The 20,567-nt window shown below is 41.6% G+C and overlaps 1 protein-coding gene across 3 annotated transcripts in view; it reads left to right on the forward strand.

Moving 5' to 3' along the window:
* The window catches only part of LOC139538907 (von Willebrand factor C domain-containing protein 2-like), a 43,791-nt gene that overhangs the window by 13,132 nt on the left and 10,092 nt on the right, over positions 1-20,567 (forward strand). For 2 of the 3 annotated variants that reach the window (XM_071341471.1, XM_071341473.1), the window contains exons 3-4: positions 4,284-4,397; positions 12,785-12,914. In XM_071341471.1, the coding sequence (XP_071197572.1) occupies positions 4,284-4,397; positions 12,785-12,914 (244 nt within the window). The remainder of the gene's footprint in view (positions 1-4,283; positions 4,398-12,784; positions 12,915-20,567) is intronic. The other variant, XM_071341474.1, reaches the window with a different exon arrangement.

Below are 20,567 nucleotides of genomic sequence, written 5' to 3' on the forward strand. Positions count from 1 at the left end.
TCTTCAAGAATAGGACTTTGAAATATGGAAGTCTAGATTAGCCAAATTGTTTTACCTCAGCATAACCCCAAAATCTAAGGACTTATTAGCCAGCCGTACTCTGTTGTTTATGATTTTGTTGTCATGGAGGACTGATTGGGCTCAATGATTCAAGTTGAAAAATAAATGCTGCGCTCATGGAATGGCCTGCTTTGAGCGCAACTTAAAAGTGGTATTAACATGTGAAAAAAATGAATGTCATATGCTGCATTTGCAATAGGCCTATTGTTTACCTTTTTGTTGGTGACACTTTTATCTTGTTTAAAGGGCAAATCCACAGATGAAACAATAACAAAATGGTTGCCCTGCCTCTGTTTTTGGTAAAAAGCTGAGGGATGGGCCATGAGAAATGAACCACTCTCAGATTAATAGACAGAGCTATCGATGCAAGGACAGACAGTCCATGATATAAAATGTATTGTTTTAACCATGTTATGAGGCTATACAGTGTTTGTTTACATTTACAATGTTTACAAACTTCGGAGAAAAACAAGCTTACAGTTGAAGTCGGAAGTTTACATACACCTTAGCCAAATACATTTAAACACAATTCCTGACATTTAATCCCAGTACAAATTCCCTGTCTTAGGTCAGTTAGGATCACCACTTTATTTTAAGAATGTGAAATCTTGGTTCCAGGAAGATTCCTTTTGGTGTTCCACAGATGGTTTTACATGGAACTAAAAAGGGTTATCCTATGGGTACAGCCGAATAATTGTCCTTCGAGTTTTGGGTAGTTTCCATTATACTTTAGTATTCATTGTGCTTGCAGTTGCCAATGGCATTAATTTCCTTTACATGTAATGTGTCCCCAATCATCAACTTGTGTGATGGTTAGCATTAAATCAAATTATACAAATGTTCCATTTCCGTTCCCCAGCAAACCATGGTCCCTAAAGTTTGATATAAAAGTTAGACAGTAGCTAGGTTTCAATCCAATTGGCAAAATATTTTCATGCAAATATTCTAGAATCTGCATAAAGAAAATATGCACATTTTCCAACCAAAGGTGTGTTTCCACCAAATGGACTTGTTGTGGATAAAAATCAGTGCGTGATGACGTAGTGCACACACAAAAAGAATGATGTACCGAATAAAAATCTAAAGTTCAATGTGTTTCCATCACTTTTTCAACTACCGATAGTTTTTTCACAAAACTGTTGCGTTAAATAGCAAATGTGCATACTCTGGCTTTGGTCTTGGAACCTGCGCACTAGCCAACAGCTAGCAGATACAGTGCGGGTAGGCCGTGCGGGTTAGCTAGTCTACAAAATGAGATTATTATGGATGAGAGCGAGAATATTATTATTTGTTAAATAGCAGTCAAGCATCGCTCGTCATGTCACCAGAATAAGACTCTCAATAGTTATTGGAAAGCAGCATCAAGCTCATCACCGTGTACTTTCACCACCCTGTGAAGTTCATCGTAACTTATTTTATCTGTAGCCTAATAAATAGCATGGTTTCCCAAGTAGTGGGAGGACCACACACCATATTGTTGCGTGACTTCAAATTTACTTTGTTTCCACCGCCATTTCTCGTATAATTAATTTTACTAACACAAAAAGATCCCACCATGTCGAACTAACAAATTATCTGTCGACATTTATAAAATTACACCGAAACTTCCTGTTTCCATCACAGGTTTTTATTATATATAAGAAATGACTTTACTTGCATAAAAACTGTGAATGGAAACGTGGTTAGTGGGCACCAAACTGTGTCAGTTTTAGTCTGACAAGCAAACTTTGTAATTTTTGTTTGTAAGAAATCTCATCTCTCGAATAGCTCAGCTCATTGATTTGATTATACTATTTTCCATATTCCACCTTTGTCCTTGATCACATTCTTCAACTCAATTCAATTCAATCACAATGTGACTGCTCACCCCAGTGAAACACCTGCCACTAATTTTAGACTGCATATCATTTACAAGGCTTTTAGATCTCCAAAAAGAGCATGACATTAGCTAATTAGTATGGGGGACTTAAGTAAAGCAGTGTGTTGCTAATAAGGTTGTGAGCGATCAGCCCTTTAAACCTGTGTACTTAATCCATTGTGATCAGTGACTGGGGGCGCGTCCCATGGCACCTTATTCCCTTTATAGTGCATTACTTTTGACCAGGGCCCATAGGGTATTGCACTATAAAGGGAATGGGGTGACATTTGGAACTCAGCCTGGCTGGATCGGTGTTGAGCGGACGAAGCCTCATAGGCCTGTATTGGGATGCAGATCCATGCTCCCCTCAGGGAGAGAGAGGCCTGTAAGTAAAGCCTGCTGGTTTGATGTGAGATCAAGTCCATCAATAGTGCAGCTCACCCTCACATCCCCAATAACCTTGAGTGGCAGGGCCCGGCGAGAGGGAAGGACATTTCACACCTCTTGAAAAACCATTCATTTGTTCCAATTGATTTTCTCAACTGAACAGAGAAATTACAGGGGGAGGCAGACCACAGAGGGGAAACTGTGGATGGTCAATGAAAATCGCCATTTTCAGATAGTTTAGATAAATAATTGATGTAGCAAAGAATTCCCATTGACCACAGCTTTGAAGCTTTGATCAGATCACTGTTTTGGGGTTGTTGATCAGTGACAGGCATCTGATGACTTGAGGAAGCTAAAGTCATAATCACCACAGTTGTGCCAGAATGAAAGTGCCTATTTATGAAAGTATTAAAGACATGAAAGCATAATTTCTCTTTGAATTACTGTATAAAACGATGACTGCATAGTGCCCAGCAGAGTAAACAAAAAATTGAAGGGTGTCGGTAGCTTCTGATCAAAGCCCCAATTAAGAGGATGCTGACAGGGCTGGCTGGTTAACCTTTGGCGTGGGCTGCGGTGGCATTTCCTTGGCCATCGTCCTGGCTCTTTATGCATAGCTCCGCATTTACTGAACACAGCAGGCGGGGAAGGAGTCCAACAGAGATCTATATCTTTAAGACCCACAAGGCAGGTTCAATCTCTTTAAGGTTGGAGATCTCTCTGATATCTCTTCTAAACAACACACAAAACATTAGAGAAACACTGGGGTTTTGGAACACAAGCAGTATATCTAAGACCCACAAGGCAGGTTTCATCTCTGTAAGGTTGGAGATATCTCTGAGGGTTGATTCACACTACTGTGCCAAGTGCCAGGCCGAGCTAAGCCATGATGCACTGGCCTGGTTAGGCATTCAACATAGTTGCTGGAACCGTGCTGGAAAGGACAATGTAAGAAGGATGTATCGGAGCCAGGATGTGAAAAGGGTATTATATTTCTCCTAAACACAGGCCAAGAGAGAAACACTCAAGTTTTGATCTCACAGATCAGACTGTATCACCACCTTGTCCAACATGTTATGTGTCTCATAGTTACTAATTCACTGATCATGGAATAGGGAATGTGATCAATCTTTTGTGCAAGTGTCTCAGGGTTACATTCTGTATAGATGTAGGATCTTCATTTGATCACTATTTTGTTGATGAGAATTTCCTTGCACAGCAGGAAATGTAAACTTGTAGTCTATTCAAGGTTTAAAAAGGCTTTTAAAGTTTGTAACTTGCACTTTAAAATGTCATACTTAATTTGCCCTAATGTAAAATGTATCAACTACTACAAAAAATGTCCATTAATTGTAATCAACATAATAATTCACATTTACTGTTGCTGTATTATTTTCCTGCTTGAGAAAACTGGCTCAAATTAAGATACTACATCTGTAGATACCTTGTCAGTAATAAAACTCTTTGATAAGTAAGGACTCTCTAACCATTGATTGATCACGGACGATGCCCTGTAATCTGTTAAGAAATATGATCCAGCCTTAAAGACCTCATTCATCAGAAAGTGAATCTTTCCATCCACAGAATGCTGAGTCAGTCTCTATTGGGCAGTGGTTCATTTTTAATATGGATGTAATGTAGTTGATGTGGAGCTACTTTATTAGCCTGATGGACAGTTATGTGGTTTGGTGATGGGGACGGTAGAGTGAAAACACTAGTAGTTCCATAGAAAAATAATCATGTTTTTGAGTTAGTCTGTAGAAATAGAATCATATTACTATGGGTGGGTCTTTACTGCTGTGTTGTATTCAGTATTATAGCGCACTCTAAGTACAGTTTCATTTCAGATGCATGTAATGTAGAATATAACACAGATATATACAGTATATTTATAAGATAGAGAGATAGTATACAGTATGTATATAAGACAGTATGAGAGAGTTGTGCCACTCAACCTCGGTAGGTGTTTCACCTACAGGGTTCCCCGTCCGACGAGGAAGGGACCAGTCCGCCCGCCGTCGCGCCCGTACTACCCCCGGTCCTACCCCCAGCCTCTGCAGCGCAGCTCCAATCAAGAACCAGGAAATATAGGGTGAGTTCAGATCCCAGGCCATAGATATAAAACAACTGTTCTATATCTATGACCCAGGTGAGAAGAACAGGACTCGACAGGCTGTAGGGCTGAAATCCGATCAATCCCCATCCCATTCGTGCTCCTGACTGAGATCTCTAGGGGAGAGGGGTGAGAGATGGGCTGAGAAGGACCTTAAAGACATTTGTTGTTGGGTCCCCATCCATTCAAAAATGACACAAAAAGCAACTGTAGTCTTACAAGCTACACTGATTTATTTTGTTTCTACATAACGTTGATGCTCTTAAATATATGCTGAGTGTAAAAAAACATTATCAACACCTGCTCTTTCCATGACATAGACTGACCAGCTAAATCCAGGTGAAAGCTATGATCCCTTATAGATGTAAATGGTTAAATCCACTTCCATCCATGTAGATAAAAGGGAGGAGGCAGGTTAAACAAGACAGGTTAAAGAGGGTGAATGGGCAAGACAATATTTATGTGCCTTTGAACGGGGTATGTTAGTAGGGGACAAGCGGACCGGTTTGTGTCAAGAACTGCAACGCTGCTGGGTTTTTGACGCTCAACAATTTCCCATCTGTATCAAGAATGGACCATCACCAAAAGGACATCCAGCCAACTTGACACAACTATGGGAAGCATTGGAGTCAACATGGGCCAGCATCCCTGAGGAATGCTTTCATCACCTTGTAGAGTCCATGCCCCGATGAATTATGGCTGTTCTAAGGGCAAAAGGGTGGGGGTGGGTACAACTCATCAGCTAACATCACTTCTCGTGAAATTTTAAAAAAGCACATAAAGCACATCAAGGCTTTATTATTAATGTTAAATGACTGATATTATCTCATAGAACAAAACGTATAAGATCTCCTAAGCCTGTGTTAACCTCAGACCATATTTTTGCAGTTTATCCCAAAACCCTATTCTTTCCCCACTATTTTTCCCATAGCTGAACGAACCAGAGGTAACTCCTTTCCGTTTTTTAGGAATACAAGCTGGCGAGCTCTATTACCCACATTGTTACAAGAGACAGATTGGACTCTTGGGAACCCAAGAGATACAGCTCTGAATCTACTGAATATTAAAGCACAGAATCATAACAGAAGTGACTGCAGTGGAAGTTTCTAAATAAAATGCAGTTATTTACTAATGACACTTTTGGACAAAATGGCAAGGTTTAGGTTAAATTCTGAGGGTTTTATAACTCTCAGCTCTCTCAACTTCCTAGTCTAATGACATTGCAACAGCTTTTTAAACACTGATCAGGCTCATAAGAGTAGTGTCTGACTGCAGTAAAAGTTCCGCAACAAAATGCAGTGCCTTTCAAGATCACGATCACAAATATTACAGGAAAACCAATTTACAAAGTAATGAACCAATATATCCCCCTTTGCACAGCAGAAAATTATAGAATGGAGGACAGAACACACGCTCTTACACACGCGTGTGCACACACACAAGAACAAACTTCACCGCCCACACTGCACATCCTACACTAATTAGTTACTGTGCTCTTCAGCACTGACACCTATGAAAGGAAACCTTCTATGAAAAGCATCTAAAATGAGTTGCTCAAATTGATTTTCCTATCCAATTTGCCTGAAGAAAAAAGCATTGTTTTAATTTGAAAAGCTGATTAAAAGAAGCAAACAAGTAGGCCAGAGATAACTGGAGTGTTGAACTAGTTTGAGCTAGTTCCCCGCATAACTTACTTTAAATTAATAAACTGAGTGAGGTAAATGAAAGCTAAAAAAGGTTGCCTTGTGTCTTTATCTGACTTTGGATACCCCTTATATCCCCCATCTCCATCTCTCCTCTCCCATCCCTTCATGTCCCATCTCCTATCTCCACCTCTCCTCTCCTCTCCCATCTCCACCTCTCCTCTCCCATCCCTTCATGTCCCATCTCCTATCTCCACCTCTCCTCTCCTTTCCCATCCCTTCATCTCCCATCTCCACCTCTCCTCTCCCATACCTTCATGTCCCATCTCCTATCTCCACCTCTCCTCTCCCATCCCTTCATGTCCCAACTCCATCTCTCCTCTCCCATCCCTTCATGTCCCATCTCCTATCTCCACCTCTCCTCTCCTCTCCTCTCCCATCCCTTCATCTCCCATCTCCCCCTCTCCTCTCCCATCCCTTCATGTCCCATCTCCTATCTCCACCTCTCCTCTCCCATCCCTTCATGTCCCATCTCCTATCTCCACCTCTTCTCTCCTCTCCTCTCCCATCTCCATCTCTCCTCTCCCATCCCTTCATGTCCCATCTCCTATCTCCACCTCTCCTCTCCCATCCCTTCATCTCCCATCTCCAACTCTCCTTTCCCATCTGTTCATCTCCCATCTCCACCTCTCCTCTCCCATTCTTTCATCTCCCATCTTTCATCTCTACCTCACCTCTTCCATCCAACTCCCATCTCCACCTCTCCTCTCCCATCCCTTCATCTCCCATCTCCACCTCTCCTCTCCCATCTCCAATCCACCTCTCCTCTCCCATCCCTTCATCTCCCATCTACACTCCACCTCTCCTTCGTTCTGTTAATATAAGATGTTGTTTTGACGTAACTTTCCCCATCCCTCTCCCCAAACTACATCCTAATCTACACCCCAGGGACTTCTTGCTCATCTCCCTGATCCCATAGAATAGTCTCAGAGTACAACCACTACAGTCTCTAATGCAGCTTCGACAGTCAGTTCACTCTTATGTGAACCTGAATGGGCTCACAAATCACCATATAGTTTGATCCACAAACACACTAACACACCCCTCGGCATGGCAAAACATGGTCTTGGTGCTTTTCTTTTTTTTGTGAGTTACTGTCGTACTTACATACCGTGGCATGATTAATCCACTTCACCGTACAGTAAATCTCACACAAAAGGTTGCATTCAAAGCACTCTAGCACTGATACAGTAAATACATTGATGGACGAGTGCACTGGCCTGCAATGTATTATTGAGATGCAGGAAGTACAGTATACAGTGTATTCTTCCCGTTAATTTTAAATATACTTTAATTTCAGATGTATCAAATGTATAACAATGCATCCAGTCAAGAAATTGCATTCAATGTGTTTTTCTTGTCATGATTACAGAGAAATATGTAATTATTCCGGGTGATCATGTCAAATAAATTAATCTTACAGTCTTTGTAAGAGACACTGTGACAGCACATGAACATGTACCGCAGGGAAGTAACACAACTTATACAAAGGAAATAAATAATAGCTTCAGTTGAATTCAACCATCCATATCTAATGTATCCCTCAATGAGTAGTGTGCAATTTCTTATTTTGTTTCATCTTCTATCTATGCCATGAAGAAGCAAATGTTTGTTATATGATGGTAAATATAGAGTGCAGTAAAGGCTTGTCAGTGTTTTAACTTCATCACCTCCCCCATAGATTTGGCAGTGGCACCAGATCAAGCAAATTCAGCGAGATCTATCCATGCATTTACATGTACAAGAAAACTGGAGGCATTTTACTGTACATCTAGTGCTGAAAATATATGTCCAAGGTCTCTTACAAATTAAGTTATTTGAATGACCATTGAGTACTGGTAAAAATATTCCAAAGGAAAGGGGATAGAGAAAGTTACAGGTATGTGGAGAGATCAGTTGCAGGAAAATATGTAAATTAGATAGATAGATATCAAGTAGATTGCACAGTTTGAGGAGTCTGGTGTTGTCTGAAAAACAGAGGAAGCTCTGAATATGACAGGTTTCATGAAAGTCTGTATCATGAAATTGCATGTTACTAGTTACAACTGAGGATGCTTGAGTTGTCTGACAGCTCACGTTTACTAAAGGTTCTATAAGACCATTATCCTAGAGCTGCAGTTTTATAACGATTCCATAGACCTTTAAATGCCTTCATGAAAATGTTGCTGCCAGTTTGTGTATAATAAAGTTTTTTTTAAATTATTTATGACAATAAATTACATATATGATAAGGCATTTCTTTGGGGGCCTAGTTATGTCTAGTGATGTTTGATACTGGAGCTCTGAGGCATGCATCAAAATCTCTAAGCAGTATACTTCAAAGCAGTGTGCTGATGCATGTACCACTTTATCAGAAGCATGTGATCAATGACGTCTGAAGCTTAGTTTCATCGAACAACAACCTGATTGGTTTGGAATAGGTTTGGTAGAAGACAAAAAGGCTATGTTGCGCACACGATACGGGGTATGGGACGTCATCTATAATAATTTGGCAGCTCTAAATTCTTTTGACCAGCAGGTGCCACGAATGTACACTGTGTTAATCAATGCCTCGAGTAATGAACCTGTTTTCAAGACCATTGGAAAACCACAATTCTTCATCAAGCTTCGTTTCACCATCACTATTTATACCCTAACACAGTGTTAAGAATCTCCTGGTTTACAGGTCACATCAAGCCTGCAAGTCACATGCTGGCTTACAAAGTGACGTGTAACTCCTATTGGAATCCAGCCAGAGTTAGGATATCCAACAAGTGGCATTGTTAATCACCTGCATTCAGACTGACTGCCAGAGTAAGGCAACTTGAATACTGAGACTTTGTCAGTCATTTTAACTGGAACAACCATCTCAGTAATGGGTGCAGATTGGATTAGTTTAGAAAACGGTATGTTTTTTATTTTTCTGTAGCATAAAATGAATCAACCAAATAATGCACAAGCAAAATAACAGACATGCTAGGAAATATTATATATGGTTCTATGTAGAACCCTTCTTGCCTTCCAAAGAATCCTTCTTGTCTTCCAAAGAATCATTCTTGCCTTCCAAAGAATAATCAAATAACCCTTTCTTCCAAAAATAGTTCTTAAGACGTTAACGTTCTAGGTAGAACCCTTTGCCTTACAAAGAACCCGTTTTTAACCCTTTTTTTCTGAGTATGTACAGTTGAAGTCGGAAGTTTACGTACACCTTAGCCAAATACTTTTAAACTCAGTTTTTCACAATTCCTGACATTTAATCCTAGTAAAAATTCCCTGTCTTAGGTCAGTTAGGATCACCACTTTATTTTAAGAATATGAAATGTCAGAATAATAGTAGAGAGAATTATTTATTTCAGCTTTTATTTCTTTCATCACATTCCCAGTGGGTCAGAAGTTTACATATACTCAATTAGTATTTGGTAGCATTGCCTTTAAATTGTTAACTTGGGTCAAACGTTTCGGTTAGCCTTCCACAAGCTTCCCACAAGAAGTTGGGTGAATTCTGGCCCATTCCTCCTGACAGAGCTGGTGTAATTATAGGATTGAGGTCAGGGCTTTGTGATGGCCACTCTAATACCTTAACCTTGTTGTCCTTAAGCCATTTTGCCACAACTTTGGAAGTATGCTTGGGGTCATTGTCCATTTGGAAGACCCATTTGCGACCAAGCTTTAACTTCCTGACTGATGTCTTGAGATGTTGCCTCAATATATCCACGTAACTTTCCATCCACATAACTTTCCTTCCTCATAATGCCATCTATTTGTGAAGTGCACCAGTCCCTCCTGCAGCAAAGCACTCCCACAACATGATGCTGCTACCCCTGTGCTTCACGGTTGGGATGGTGTTCTTCGGCTTGCAAGCCACCCCTTTTTCCTCCAAACATAACGATGGTCATTATGGCCAAACAGTTCTATTTTGTTTCACATTTCTCCAAAAAGTACGATCTTTGTCCCCATGTGCAGTTGCAAACCGTAGTCTGGCTTTTTTATGGCAGTTTTGGAGCAGTGGCTTCTTCCTTGCTGAGCAGCCTTTCAGGTTATGTCGATATAGGACGCATTTTACTGTGGATATAGATACTTTTGTACCCGTTTCCTCCACCATCTTCACAAGGTCCTTTGCTGTTGTTCTGGGATTGATTTGCACTTTTCACACCAAAGTATGTCCATCTCTAGGAGACAGAATGCGTTTCCTTCCTGAGCGGTATGACGGCTGCGTGGTCCCATGGTGCTTATACTTGTGTACTGTTGTTTGTACAGATGAACGTGGTACCTTCAGGCTTTTGGAAATTGCTCCCGAGGATGAACCAGACTTGTGGAGGTCTACAATTGTTTTTCTGAGGTCTTGGCTAATTTCTTTTGATTTTCCCATGATGTCAAGCAAAGAGGCACTGAGTTTGAAGGAAGGCCTTGAAATACATCCACAGGTGCACCTCCAATTGACTCAATTAGCCTATCAGAAGCTTCTAACGCCATGACATTATTTTCCGGAATTTTCCAAGCTGTTTAAAGGCACAATCAACTTAGTGCATGTTAACTTCTGACCCACTGGAATTGTGATACAGTGAATTATAAGTTAAATAATCTGTCTGTAAACAATTGTTGGGAAAATGACTTGTGTCATGCACAAAGATGTCCTAACCAACTTGCCAAAACTATAGTTTGTTAACAAGACATTTGTGGAGTGGTTGAAAAACTAGTTTTAATGACTCCAACCTAAGTGCATGTAAACTTCCGACTTCAACTGTATCACTAACAGTGCTGTTTCATAGTAAAAGTCATGCAGTTTCAGTTGAAAAGACTGCCATTTCACCCTCAGGCACAAACTTGTTTGTTCTTGTTTACCATTGAGCTCAGTACAATTAGGGAGCGTTTCCATGGATAAGAGCCCTTGGCTCTGAGGCCAAACAGTGTTATTGAAGGCATAGACAGGGGATCATTAGTGTGTGGGACAGTCTCAGTTTGGCAATTACCTACGTACAAAGTTTAAACACCCTGGCTACTGAGAGGGCTCAGGCTTCTCCTCTGTCTCTCATCACCCTATTGACTCCCACACTCACTCGCGCACGCACGCACGCGCACACGCACGCGCGCACACACTCCGCCAGCCAGGCGGAGGCACCGCTCCAAATGTATGAGTCAACATCTCTCTTGCTTTGTCTCAAATGGCTCCCCACTCCCTTTATAGTGCACTATTTTTGACCGGGTCCCATATGCCTCTGGTCAAAAGTAGAAAACTATATAGGAAATAGGGTGACATTTAGTACACACGCTCTGTTAAGTTGGGGCAGAGAAAAGGCCATTGGGGCTGCAGGGACTTTTAACATTGCTAAAAGGATACCCTTTGCAGTGGGTGAATGTGAAAATGAAAGATAGTGGTTTTGTCGTTCTCTAGAGCCAGTGAATTGCTTTCACTGTCGCTTACAACATGATGGCATACATTCTATACTACAAAAGGCATGTAGTACACTCTTTGGAAAAATAAGTGCTATCTAGAGCCTTAAAGGGTTCTTTGGCGGTCCCCATAGGATAACACTTTGAATAATCCTTTTTGGTTGCAGGCTGAACCCTTTTGGTTCCAGGTAGAATCTTTTTGGATTCCATTTAGAATCCTTTCCACAGGGGGTTCTACCTGGAACCAAAAAGGGTTCTCCAAAAAGTGTTTTCCTATGGGGACAGCCAAATAACCCTTTTTGTACCCTTTTTTTTAAGAGTGTACAAACTATAATCGAAATGTGGTCAGTGGGTAAAATAAAGGTTTCTGCTTATGCAGACATTGCATGACAACAACTGTTGGAGTTCATTCTGTTTCATTCTGAGTTCTCCCACGAGTATATTCTTTACGTGAGCTTAATATTTACCTTTTGCTACAGACAGACGTGTTTCTCTTTTATTTTACCTTGGACTTACTCTAAGTCCCATGGAGATACAGTAACTTTTTTCCAATAGGAGACCTGCCCATGACATTAGGTACCAGTTGGATCTCAGTAGGTAGAGGGACAAATGGAAACATACCCAGGTTGATGTGGCGTGATTGAGGTGTTCCAATTCAATCACTCTGTTTCCAGCATTGCCCCCAAGGTTGAGTAGGCTAAGCACTGTTGCTTAGGAACACTGCTAGATCATATCATAGTTGTCAGTTTACAAGTGGAGTTTCAGTGGATTTCCTAATGTGTTGTAAAGAGTAACCCTACACACTTAGAAAAAATGTGTTATCTAGAACCTAAAAGGGTTCTTCAGCTGTCTCCATAGCAGAACCCTTTGGTTTCAGATATAACCTTTTTGGATTCAATGTATCACCCTTTCTACATGGGGTTCTACCTCAAACCCAAAAGGTTTCTACGTGGAACCAAAACAGGATATCCTATGGGGACAGCCAAATAACTCTTTTGGAACCTTTTTTTCTAAGAGTGTGCAGACATCCTACTGTCTGCACACAACCATGGGTTGATCTTTTAAATGTTCAGTCAAATAAACCTTGTATTTTTTTCAAGGCTTATAACTTGATATTAACAGTAATCTTGCCACCATGTTGTTACAATAGTTATATGATTGGTATTCAAATGCAATTAAAATCTTCCCCCCTCCCTCTGCCTCTCTTTCTCCCTCCCTCCTTCCCTCTTCTCTGTCTCTCTTTCTCCCCCCCTCTCTCTCTCCATTTTCTCCCTCCCCCCTCTCTCCCTTCAGCCTTCGCCTTGTGAGTGGTGTCGCTGTGAACCAAATAACGAGGTGCACTGTGTGGTCTCTGACTGTGCCGTCCCAGAGTGTGTCAACCCAGTCTACGAGCCAGAACAGTGCTGTCCCATCTGTAAAAACGGTAAGGGCACTTACTGTCGTGTGTTTCTGACACACACGCACATACGTGTTACTGAAATACTTTATGTATATCAACCTTACGATTGCATTGCCTGTTGTTGTGTACATGTACCCTGGTAAACCAGACTGACGCTGTGCTCACCATTGTTTCACAAAACAGAATGATGAACATAGCTATTTGTCTGGTTAACCAGGTTAGTGTGTTTGTATATTTCTTGCTGATCTTGTGTTTTTATTGTGAGCACACTGGAGAGTTACATTTCTAAAGTAGTCATTACACATTCTTACACAAATAAACTTGAAACGTAACTGTTTGAACCTCAACCCACACACACACAAACCCACTACAAAAGAATTACACTTTTATCACATCGAAACCAACCAAAAGATTATCTCTTTCTCTACGTCTATATTTTCATGATTCGAGTCTTCAGTCTCTTTAATTGAGGACGTGCATCTTTTATGTTTTACTGTATATTAAATTGTTACTTTGGGGGGTTGCCCGAGCGCTAATGAGGACACTACCAACTGCTTTAATTAAATACAACACACTAAGCAGAATTAACACTGCAAATGTGTATGAGTCTCAGGCCCATGTATTTGTGTAAAACTAGGCCCTCAAAACAAGGCTTAATGAAATATGTATGATATTTAGTGATGTTACGTTTGATACAGGAGCTCCAAGGCATGTGTCGAAATCGCTAAGCAGTGTACTTCGAAGCAGTGTGTCTATGTCTGTATCACTTTATCGGAAGCACATGATCAATGACGTCTGAAGCTTTGTTTTGTCAAACAACCACCTGATTGGTTTGGTATTGGGTTGGTAGGAAACAAAAAGGCTTCCCTGCAAACGCGATATGGGGTGTGGGACGTCGTCTATAATAATTTGGCAACTCTAGATTATTTTGACCAGCAGGGGCCACCAATGTACACTGTGTTGATCAAAGCTTCAAGTAATGAACCTATTTCCGATGCAATTGGCTAGGAAACATCAATGCTTCAGGAAGCTCCGTTTCCACATCACTAATGGTATTGTGTTAAATAATAAAACGTTTTAATTATAACATATTCATTCAAGATCTCACATGGTGAAGACCATATGATGGAAAATGGATGAATGCAACAACATTGTCTCTGTCACTAACAAATACAGTCCATGGTTGGTAACTCTACTAAGTCCTGTGTTCATTTAATATGGTTCATGTGTATATATTGGTCCACAGACTCAACACTTTCAGTGTTTAATAGATAAAAAATGTTACACTGAAGAATTTGCCTTGTAGCTTAGATTGTCCCATTGATTAAAGGGCATCCAGATAGGACATTTTGTTACCCGAGCCAAATAGCCACTATGAGGGTATAGTCTTGCCGGTCAGACGTCATGATGATGATTTTGCCGTTGTATAGGCTAACTCTCTCAATGGAAAATGCAAAAGGGACTAAACTGACAGTTGATTAAACTAGCTCCACGTAAACAATGAAGAACAAACTAATGAAGGGCTTCTCACATGCAAGAGACAGGAAAGGACATTTCAGTGCATCCTTAAGGAAAAGGAATTCCACACAAGAGCATCCACTTGGGATATGCTCATAGCAGTATATATAAGGAATAAAGAATAAATAAATGTCCCATTTTAGACTTCAATCAAATTCCTATGTTGACTAAAATGACTGTATCTTCGTTTGTAGCGCAGTTTGTTCTATATAGGCTAAGCTCTCTGAAAGAGGGTACTGGAGCTGTAAGGTGTACAGGGAAGATGCTTGTACACACAGACCGACACTCCCGCAGGCGCGCGCGCACACACACATTGGGCCTGCAGCTGGAGGAAGCACTAATCCACACAGACAGGATACAGTGACACCCTCGTGGTGGTGGCATTTCAGGGAGCCTGCCTGCCATCTCCAGCCCCATAGGGAACCAAAGCCAGCTCTGGCAAGATTCATCTCTGTTGTAGAGAGAGAGAGAGAGAGAGAGAGAGAGAGAGAGAGAGAGAGAGAGAGAGAGAGTGTGTGTGTGTGTGTGTGTGGGTGTGTATGTGTGTGTGTGTGTGTGTGTGTGTGTGTGTGTGTGTGTGCACGCGTGTGTGCGTTTTGATTTTGTGTGTGCATGTGTGCGCACCCACATGCGTGCATGCATTGTGTGTGTGCAGGAGGAGTGTTTACTGTAATGCTCATTCCTAGTGTATGTCTGTGGGAGGATAGAGGATAGATTCACTCCTGTAGTCTGTTCCAACCTGCAGGAGATATGCTTTTTCACTTCACCTGCTTTTGAAATGATGGGCAGAGCTTCATGCCTGGAAGCATTGAGCAGATAGGATGCATCCCAAGTGACACCCTATTCCCTGGTGGATTACTTTTGACGACACTGTAAACGTTTCCTGTGAAATTTACAGTAATTTACTGAAAGCAATTGGCCAGTAAGTTACTGTAATTTATTTTACAGTACAGGTAATGTAATCCATGTTATGTTAATCAATTTTATAGTACCAAATTTACAGTATATTATTAGAATTACCCATGCAGCGTCATTTTATCCCTGCGTCCTTTGGAAGTTTTCATTTACACATTTACACTTAGATTTTGGTCATTTAGCTGGCGCTCTTGTCTTTAGGGACTTACAGTCAGTGCATTAAACCCGCAAAACCCAGTCTCAACATCAACAGTGAAGAGGCAACTCCGGGATGCTGGCCTTCTAGGCAGAGTTGCAAAGAAAAAGCCATATCTCAGACTGGCCAATAAAAAGAAAAGATTAAGATGGGCAAAAGAACACAGACACTGGAGAGAGATATGGCTTTTTCTTTGCAACTCTGACTAGAAGGCCAGCATCCCGGAGTTGCCTCTTCACTGTTGACGATGAGACTGGTTTTTGTGGGTACTATTTAATGAAGCTGCCAGTTGAGGACTTGTGAGGCGTCTGTTTCTCAAACTAGACACTCTAATGTACTTGTCCTCTTGCTCAGTTGTGCACCGGGGCCTCCCACTCCTCTTTCTATTCTGGTTAGGGCCAGTTTGCGCTGTTCTGTGAAGGGAGTAGTACACAGCGTTGTATGAGATCTTCAGTTTCTTGGCAATTTCTCGCATGAAATAGCTTTCATTTTCAGAACAAGAATAGATGGACAAGTTTCAGAAGGAAATTCTTTGTTTCTGGCCATTTTGAGCCTGTAATCAAACCCACAAATGCCAATGCTCCAGATACTCAACTAGTCTAAAGAAGGCCAGTTTTATTGCTTCTTTAATCAGCACCACAGTTTTCAGCTGTGCTAACATAATTTCAAAAGGTTTTTCTAATGATCAATGAGCCTTTTAAAATGATAAACTTAAAACGTGCCATTGGACCACAGGAGTGATGGTTGCTGATAAATGGGCCTCTGTACGCCTATGTAGATATTCCATAAAAAAATCTGCCTTTTCCAGCTACAATAGTCATTTACAACATTAACAATATCTACACTGTATTTCTGATAAATGTTATGTTATTTTAATGAGCAAAAAAAATTCATTTTCTTTCAAAAACAAGGATATTTCTAAGTGATCCCAAACTTTTGAATGGTAGTGTTGCTCTGACCATATCTGGATAGTGCCAATACAATACTGAGATATTCAAGGTAACTTGATGCCAGAGAAATTAAACACAGTAAAATACAGTAAAAGTGACTATTAAACTGTAAGAAAATTATTTCTACAGTATTTTACTGTAATTACAAGGGATTAGACCAAGCAGGTTGGCTGTATGTATTTACATATTACAGCATAAATGTAAATACTAGGTGTTTTATATCAGTTGCACTTTAGGCCTTAACAAAGGCTTCTAAACTGACAGTGATTACAAGGTGAAACAGATCAAAAGCACATGGCTAGTCACTCAACCATTAAAGGTTTCATTTAAATGGTTATTCCAAAATTCAATATATGCTAGAATTTCCAAATAAAGTTTGTTAAATTCCAAAAATAATAAACAATTCAAACAATAAATAATCAATCCATCTTACATTAATCAAATCAAACAATTACCCCCCCCCCCCCCAATTGCATCTGTTCTAATAACATGTAACAATCATCAGTCCATCAGGCACCCGGCCCACAAGGGGTCATTCAAGCACAATGAGCCAAGTAAAGCCCCACCAGCTAAACCCTCCCTTAACCCAGACGGTGCTGGGCCAATTGTGAACCATTCAATATCTCTCATGGCCAAGGCCGACCATGTCACAGCCCAGGAATGTACCCGGGGTGATTTAGCCATAGACTGTTGCACCATTGGAGTAGCTTATATTACGGTATTCTGTGGAGGTACAGCATTCCTACTTACGGGTGCAACAAATATAGTCTCTTACACGCCATACCTTAAAATATGTTAATGAGTCAGAGACTCTTTCCCCGCCCACACCATTTTCCCCAAATGCACCATAATTAATACAGTAAACACATTTACGTAATTTTACTCTGCATTTCACAGTGTTTTACTGTTGAAATTACGGTGTACTGTAAAATAAATGTACAGTATTATACTGTGCATCCTACGGTAATTTACTATATTCAGTTTACACAGTATCCTACTGTTGATTAATACAGTAAATTACTAATAAAATGACAAAAACGGCTAACATTACAGGGCCCATCGGGTGACATATGGAACACTCACATAGCATCAGCAGACACACATACTTTGACTAAAGTACTCTGACTTGTAGAGGGCTTCATCAGGCTTTCTTCAAGGTTTCCTGAGGCAAATTAAGCTGAGGATCCCTAAGGACTATGCAAATGTAGCTATGTTTTGCCTTGAACAACCTAGCTCTATCCTAAAGGGATATAAATTAACTTATGAATTTGATTTAAATATGAATTTACTTTATGTAAGATACATTTAAATTATTCACAAGTAAATGTAGCTTACATAAAGTTATTTTACAGTTTTGCAGGGAAAATACACATGGGAACTAGTCTTTTCAGCGTCTATCTATTCCTTTTCATCTGACCTGTCAGTCACTGTATTCCTGATAGACAGTCATGTGACAACACAGAGACACAGGTAACATGTATCCCTGTTGACAGTACTAACAGACAAGCACTGGCTTTGAATGGAGCAATGTCCCAAGGTCTCAGAGCCTTGTCTGTTGCATCTTCTGCAGTGACAGGCAGTAGTGACAGGCAGTAGTGACAGGCAGTGGTGACAGGTAGTGGATACGGTGTCCTTGCATGTGACTGCATCCCAAATGGCACCGTATTCTCTTTACAGTGCCATTATCGGGAGCCCCATAGGGCGGCGCACAATTGGCCCAGCGTAGTCCGGGTTACGGGGCGGTTTGGCCAGGGAGTTCTTTACTCGGCTCATTGCGCACTAGCGAATCCTTGTGGCAGTTGAATGGTGTTTCCTCCGACACATTGGAGTGGATGGCGTCTGGGTTAAGCGGGCGGGTGTTAAGAAGTGCAGTTTGGCGGGTCATGTTTTGGAGGACACATGACTCGGTAGTCAGTTGAATTGTATTTCCTCCGACACATTGGAGTGGCTGGCGTTTGGGTTAAGTGGGCGGGTGTTAAGAAGTGCGGTTTGGCGGGTCATGTTTCGGAGGCATGACTCGACCTTCGCCTCCCGAGCCCGTTGGGGAGTTGCAGCGATGAGACAAGATCGAAATTGGGAGAAAAGGTACTGCACTGCAAAGGGAATAGGGTGCGATTTGGGACTCATTTTGTGCTTTTCTCCTGATGTGACTCAGAAGTGTCATATCCCATCGTAAACACCCACACTTGGCAGGGCTGCTTGATGCCCACTTCTCTTATCAACCTCTGCCCAGTTTGTCTATGACTTGTGCCAGCTGTACTGAAGGTGGGTGGTGGATCAATGAGAATTAGGACTTGGCATCAGGCCGCTCACGATGTCTCCATTGAGGTATAGGTTGATTGATGGGCTTTTATCATATCTTAGTAGACTACGAGAGGAGAATCAACCCGGGCACGGAAGAGAGGGGTATGGGTAGCCTAAGGTGCCGGAAGGAGGTAGTGCTAGGCTAGATAGTGTTTGATGTATTATACAGTATATTTGATGCCATTAGATCTGTTTGGTCCAGCAGACACGGGTTCTGGTTTGGTTCAGAGCAGTCTTGCACTGCTACACTTCCAAGTCTAGTGTGTTCACTCAGCTATTACGCAAGAAATCCGGAAACCGAAGTTTGTTCCAGAGCAGCTGAAGGGTGTTTCCAAATGCCTGGGTGTCTGTTAAAACACTCAACTCCTGAATGGAGTGAGTAGTATACCTTGAGGAAGAGGAGTAAGAGACAGTACTGCAGATCATTGAGGACTGCTTACAGTAGGCCTTGAGACAAGCTATTTTAATGCAATCAAAATCAGAAAGAGAAAACTGATAGTGATTGCATATTTTAGATTCTGCTGGGTTATATTCCCCATGTGGGGATGTGGGCAGTGTCTTATTATTATGAGGTGTAGCTAGTGGTCTATTATTACTATAGTTAGAGATGTTTTTACATATGATTATTGCTGACATGATATTCCCCTATGTAGGTTAAACAGACAAGGGTGAGTTAAATGTGCATCTGAAATGGCACCCTATTCCCTATATACACTGCTCAAAAAAATTAAGGGAACACTAAAATAACACATCCTAGATCTGAATGAATGAAATATTCCTATTAAATACTTTTTTCTTTACATAGTTGAATGTGCTGACAACAAAATCACACAAAAATTATCAATGGAAATCAAATTTATCAACCCATGGAGGTCTGGATTTGGAGTCACACTCAAAATTAAAGTGGAAAACCACACTACAGGCTGATCCAACTTTGATGTAATGTCCTTAAAACAAGTCAAAATGAGGCTCAGTAGTGTGTGTGGCCTCCACGTGCCTGTATGACCTCCCTACAACGCCTGGGCATGCTCCTGATGAGGTGGCGGATGGTCTCCTGAGGGATCTCCTCCCAGACCTGGACTAAAGCATCCACCAACTCCTGGACAGTCTGTGGTGCAACGTGGCGTTGGTGGATGGAGCGAGACATGATGTCCCAGATGTGCTCAATTGGATTCAGGTCTGGGGAATGGGCGGGCCAGTCCATAGTATCAATGCCTTCCTCTTGCAGGAACTGCTGACACACTCCAGCCTCATGAGGTCTAGCATTGTCTTGCATTAGGAGGAACCCAGAGCCAACCGCACCAGCATATGGTCTCACAAGGGGTCTGAGGATCTCATCTCGGTACCTAATGGCAGTCAGGCTACCTCTGGCGAGCACATGGAGGGCTGTGTGGCCCCCAAAAGAAATGCCACCCCACACCATGACTGACCCACCGCCAAACAGGTCATGCTGGAGGATGCTGCAGGCAGCAGAACGTTCTCCACGGCGTCTCCAGACTCTGTCACGTCTGTCACATGTGCATGTGAACCTGCTTTCATCTGTGAAGAGCACAGGTCGCCAGTGGCAAATGCCAAACGTCCCGCACGGTGTTGGGCTGTAAGCACAACCCCCACCTGTGGACGTCGGACCCTCATACCACCCTCATGGAGTCTGTTTCTGACCGTTTGAGCTGACACATGCACATTTGTGGCCTGCTGGAGGTCATTTTGCAGGGCTCTGGCAGTGCTCCTCCTTGCACAAAGGCGGAGGTAGCGGTCCTGCTGCTGGGTTGTTGCCCTCCTACGGCCTCCTCC

The sequence above is a fragment of the Salvelinus alpinus genome, chromosome 14, assembly GCF_045679555.1.
Source record: "Salvelinus alpinus chromosome 14, SLU_Salpinus.1, whole genome shotgun sequence".
Classification (NCBI taxonomy): domain Eukaryota; kingdom Metazoa; phylum Chordata; class Actinopteri; order Salmoniformes; family Salmonidae; genus Salvelinus; species Salvelinus alpinus.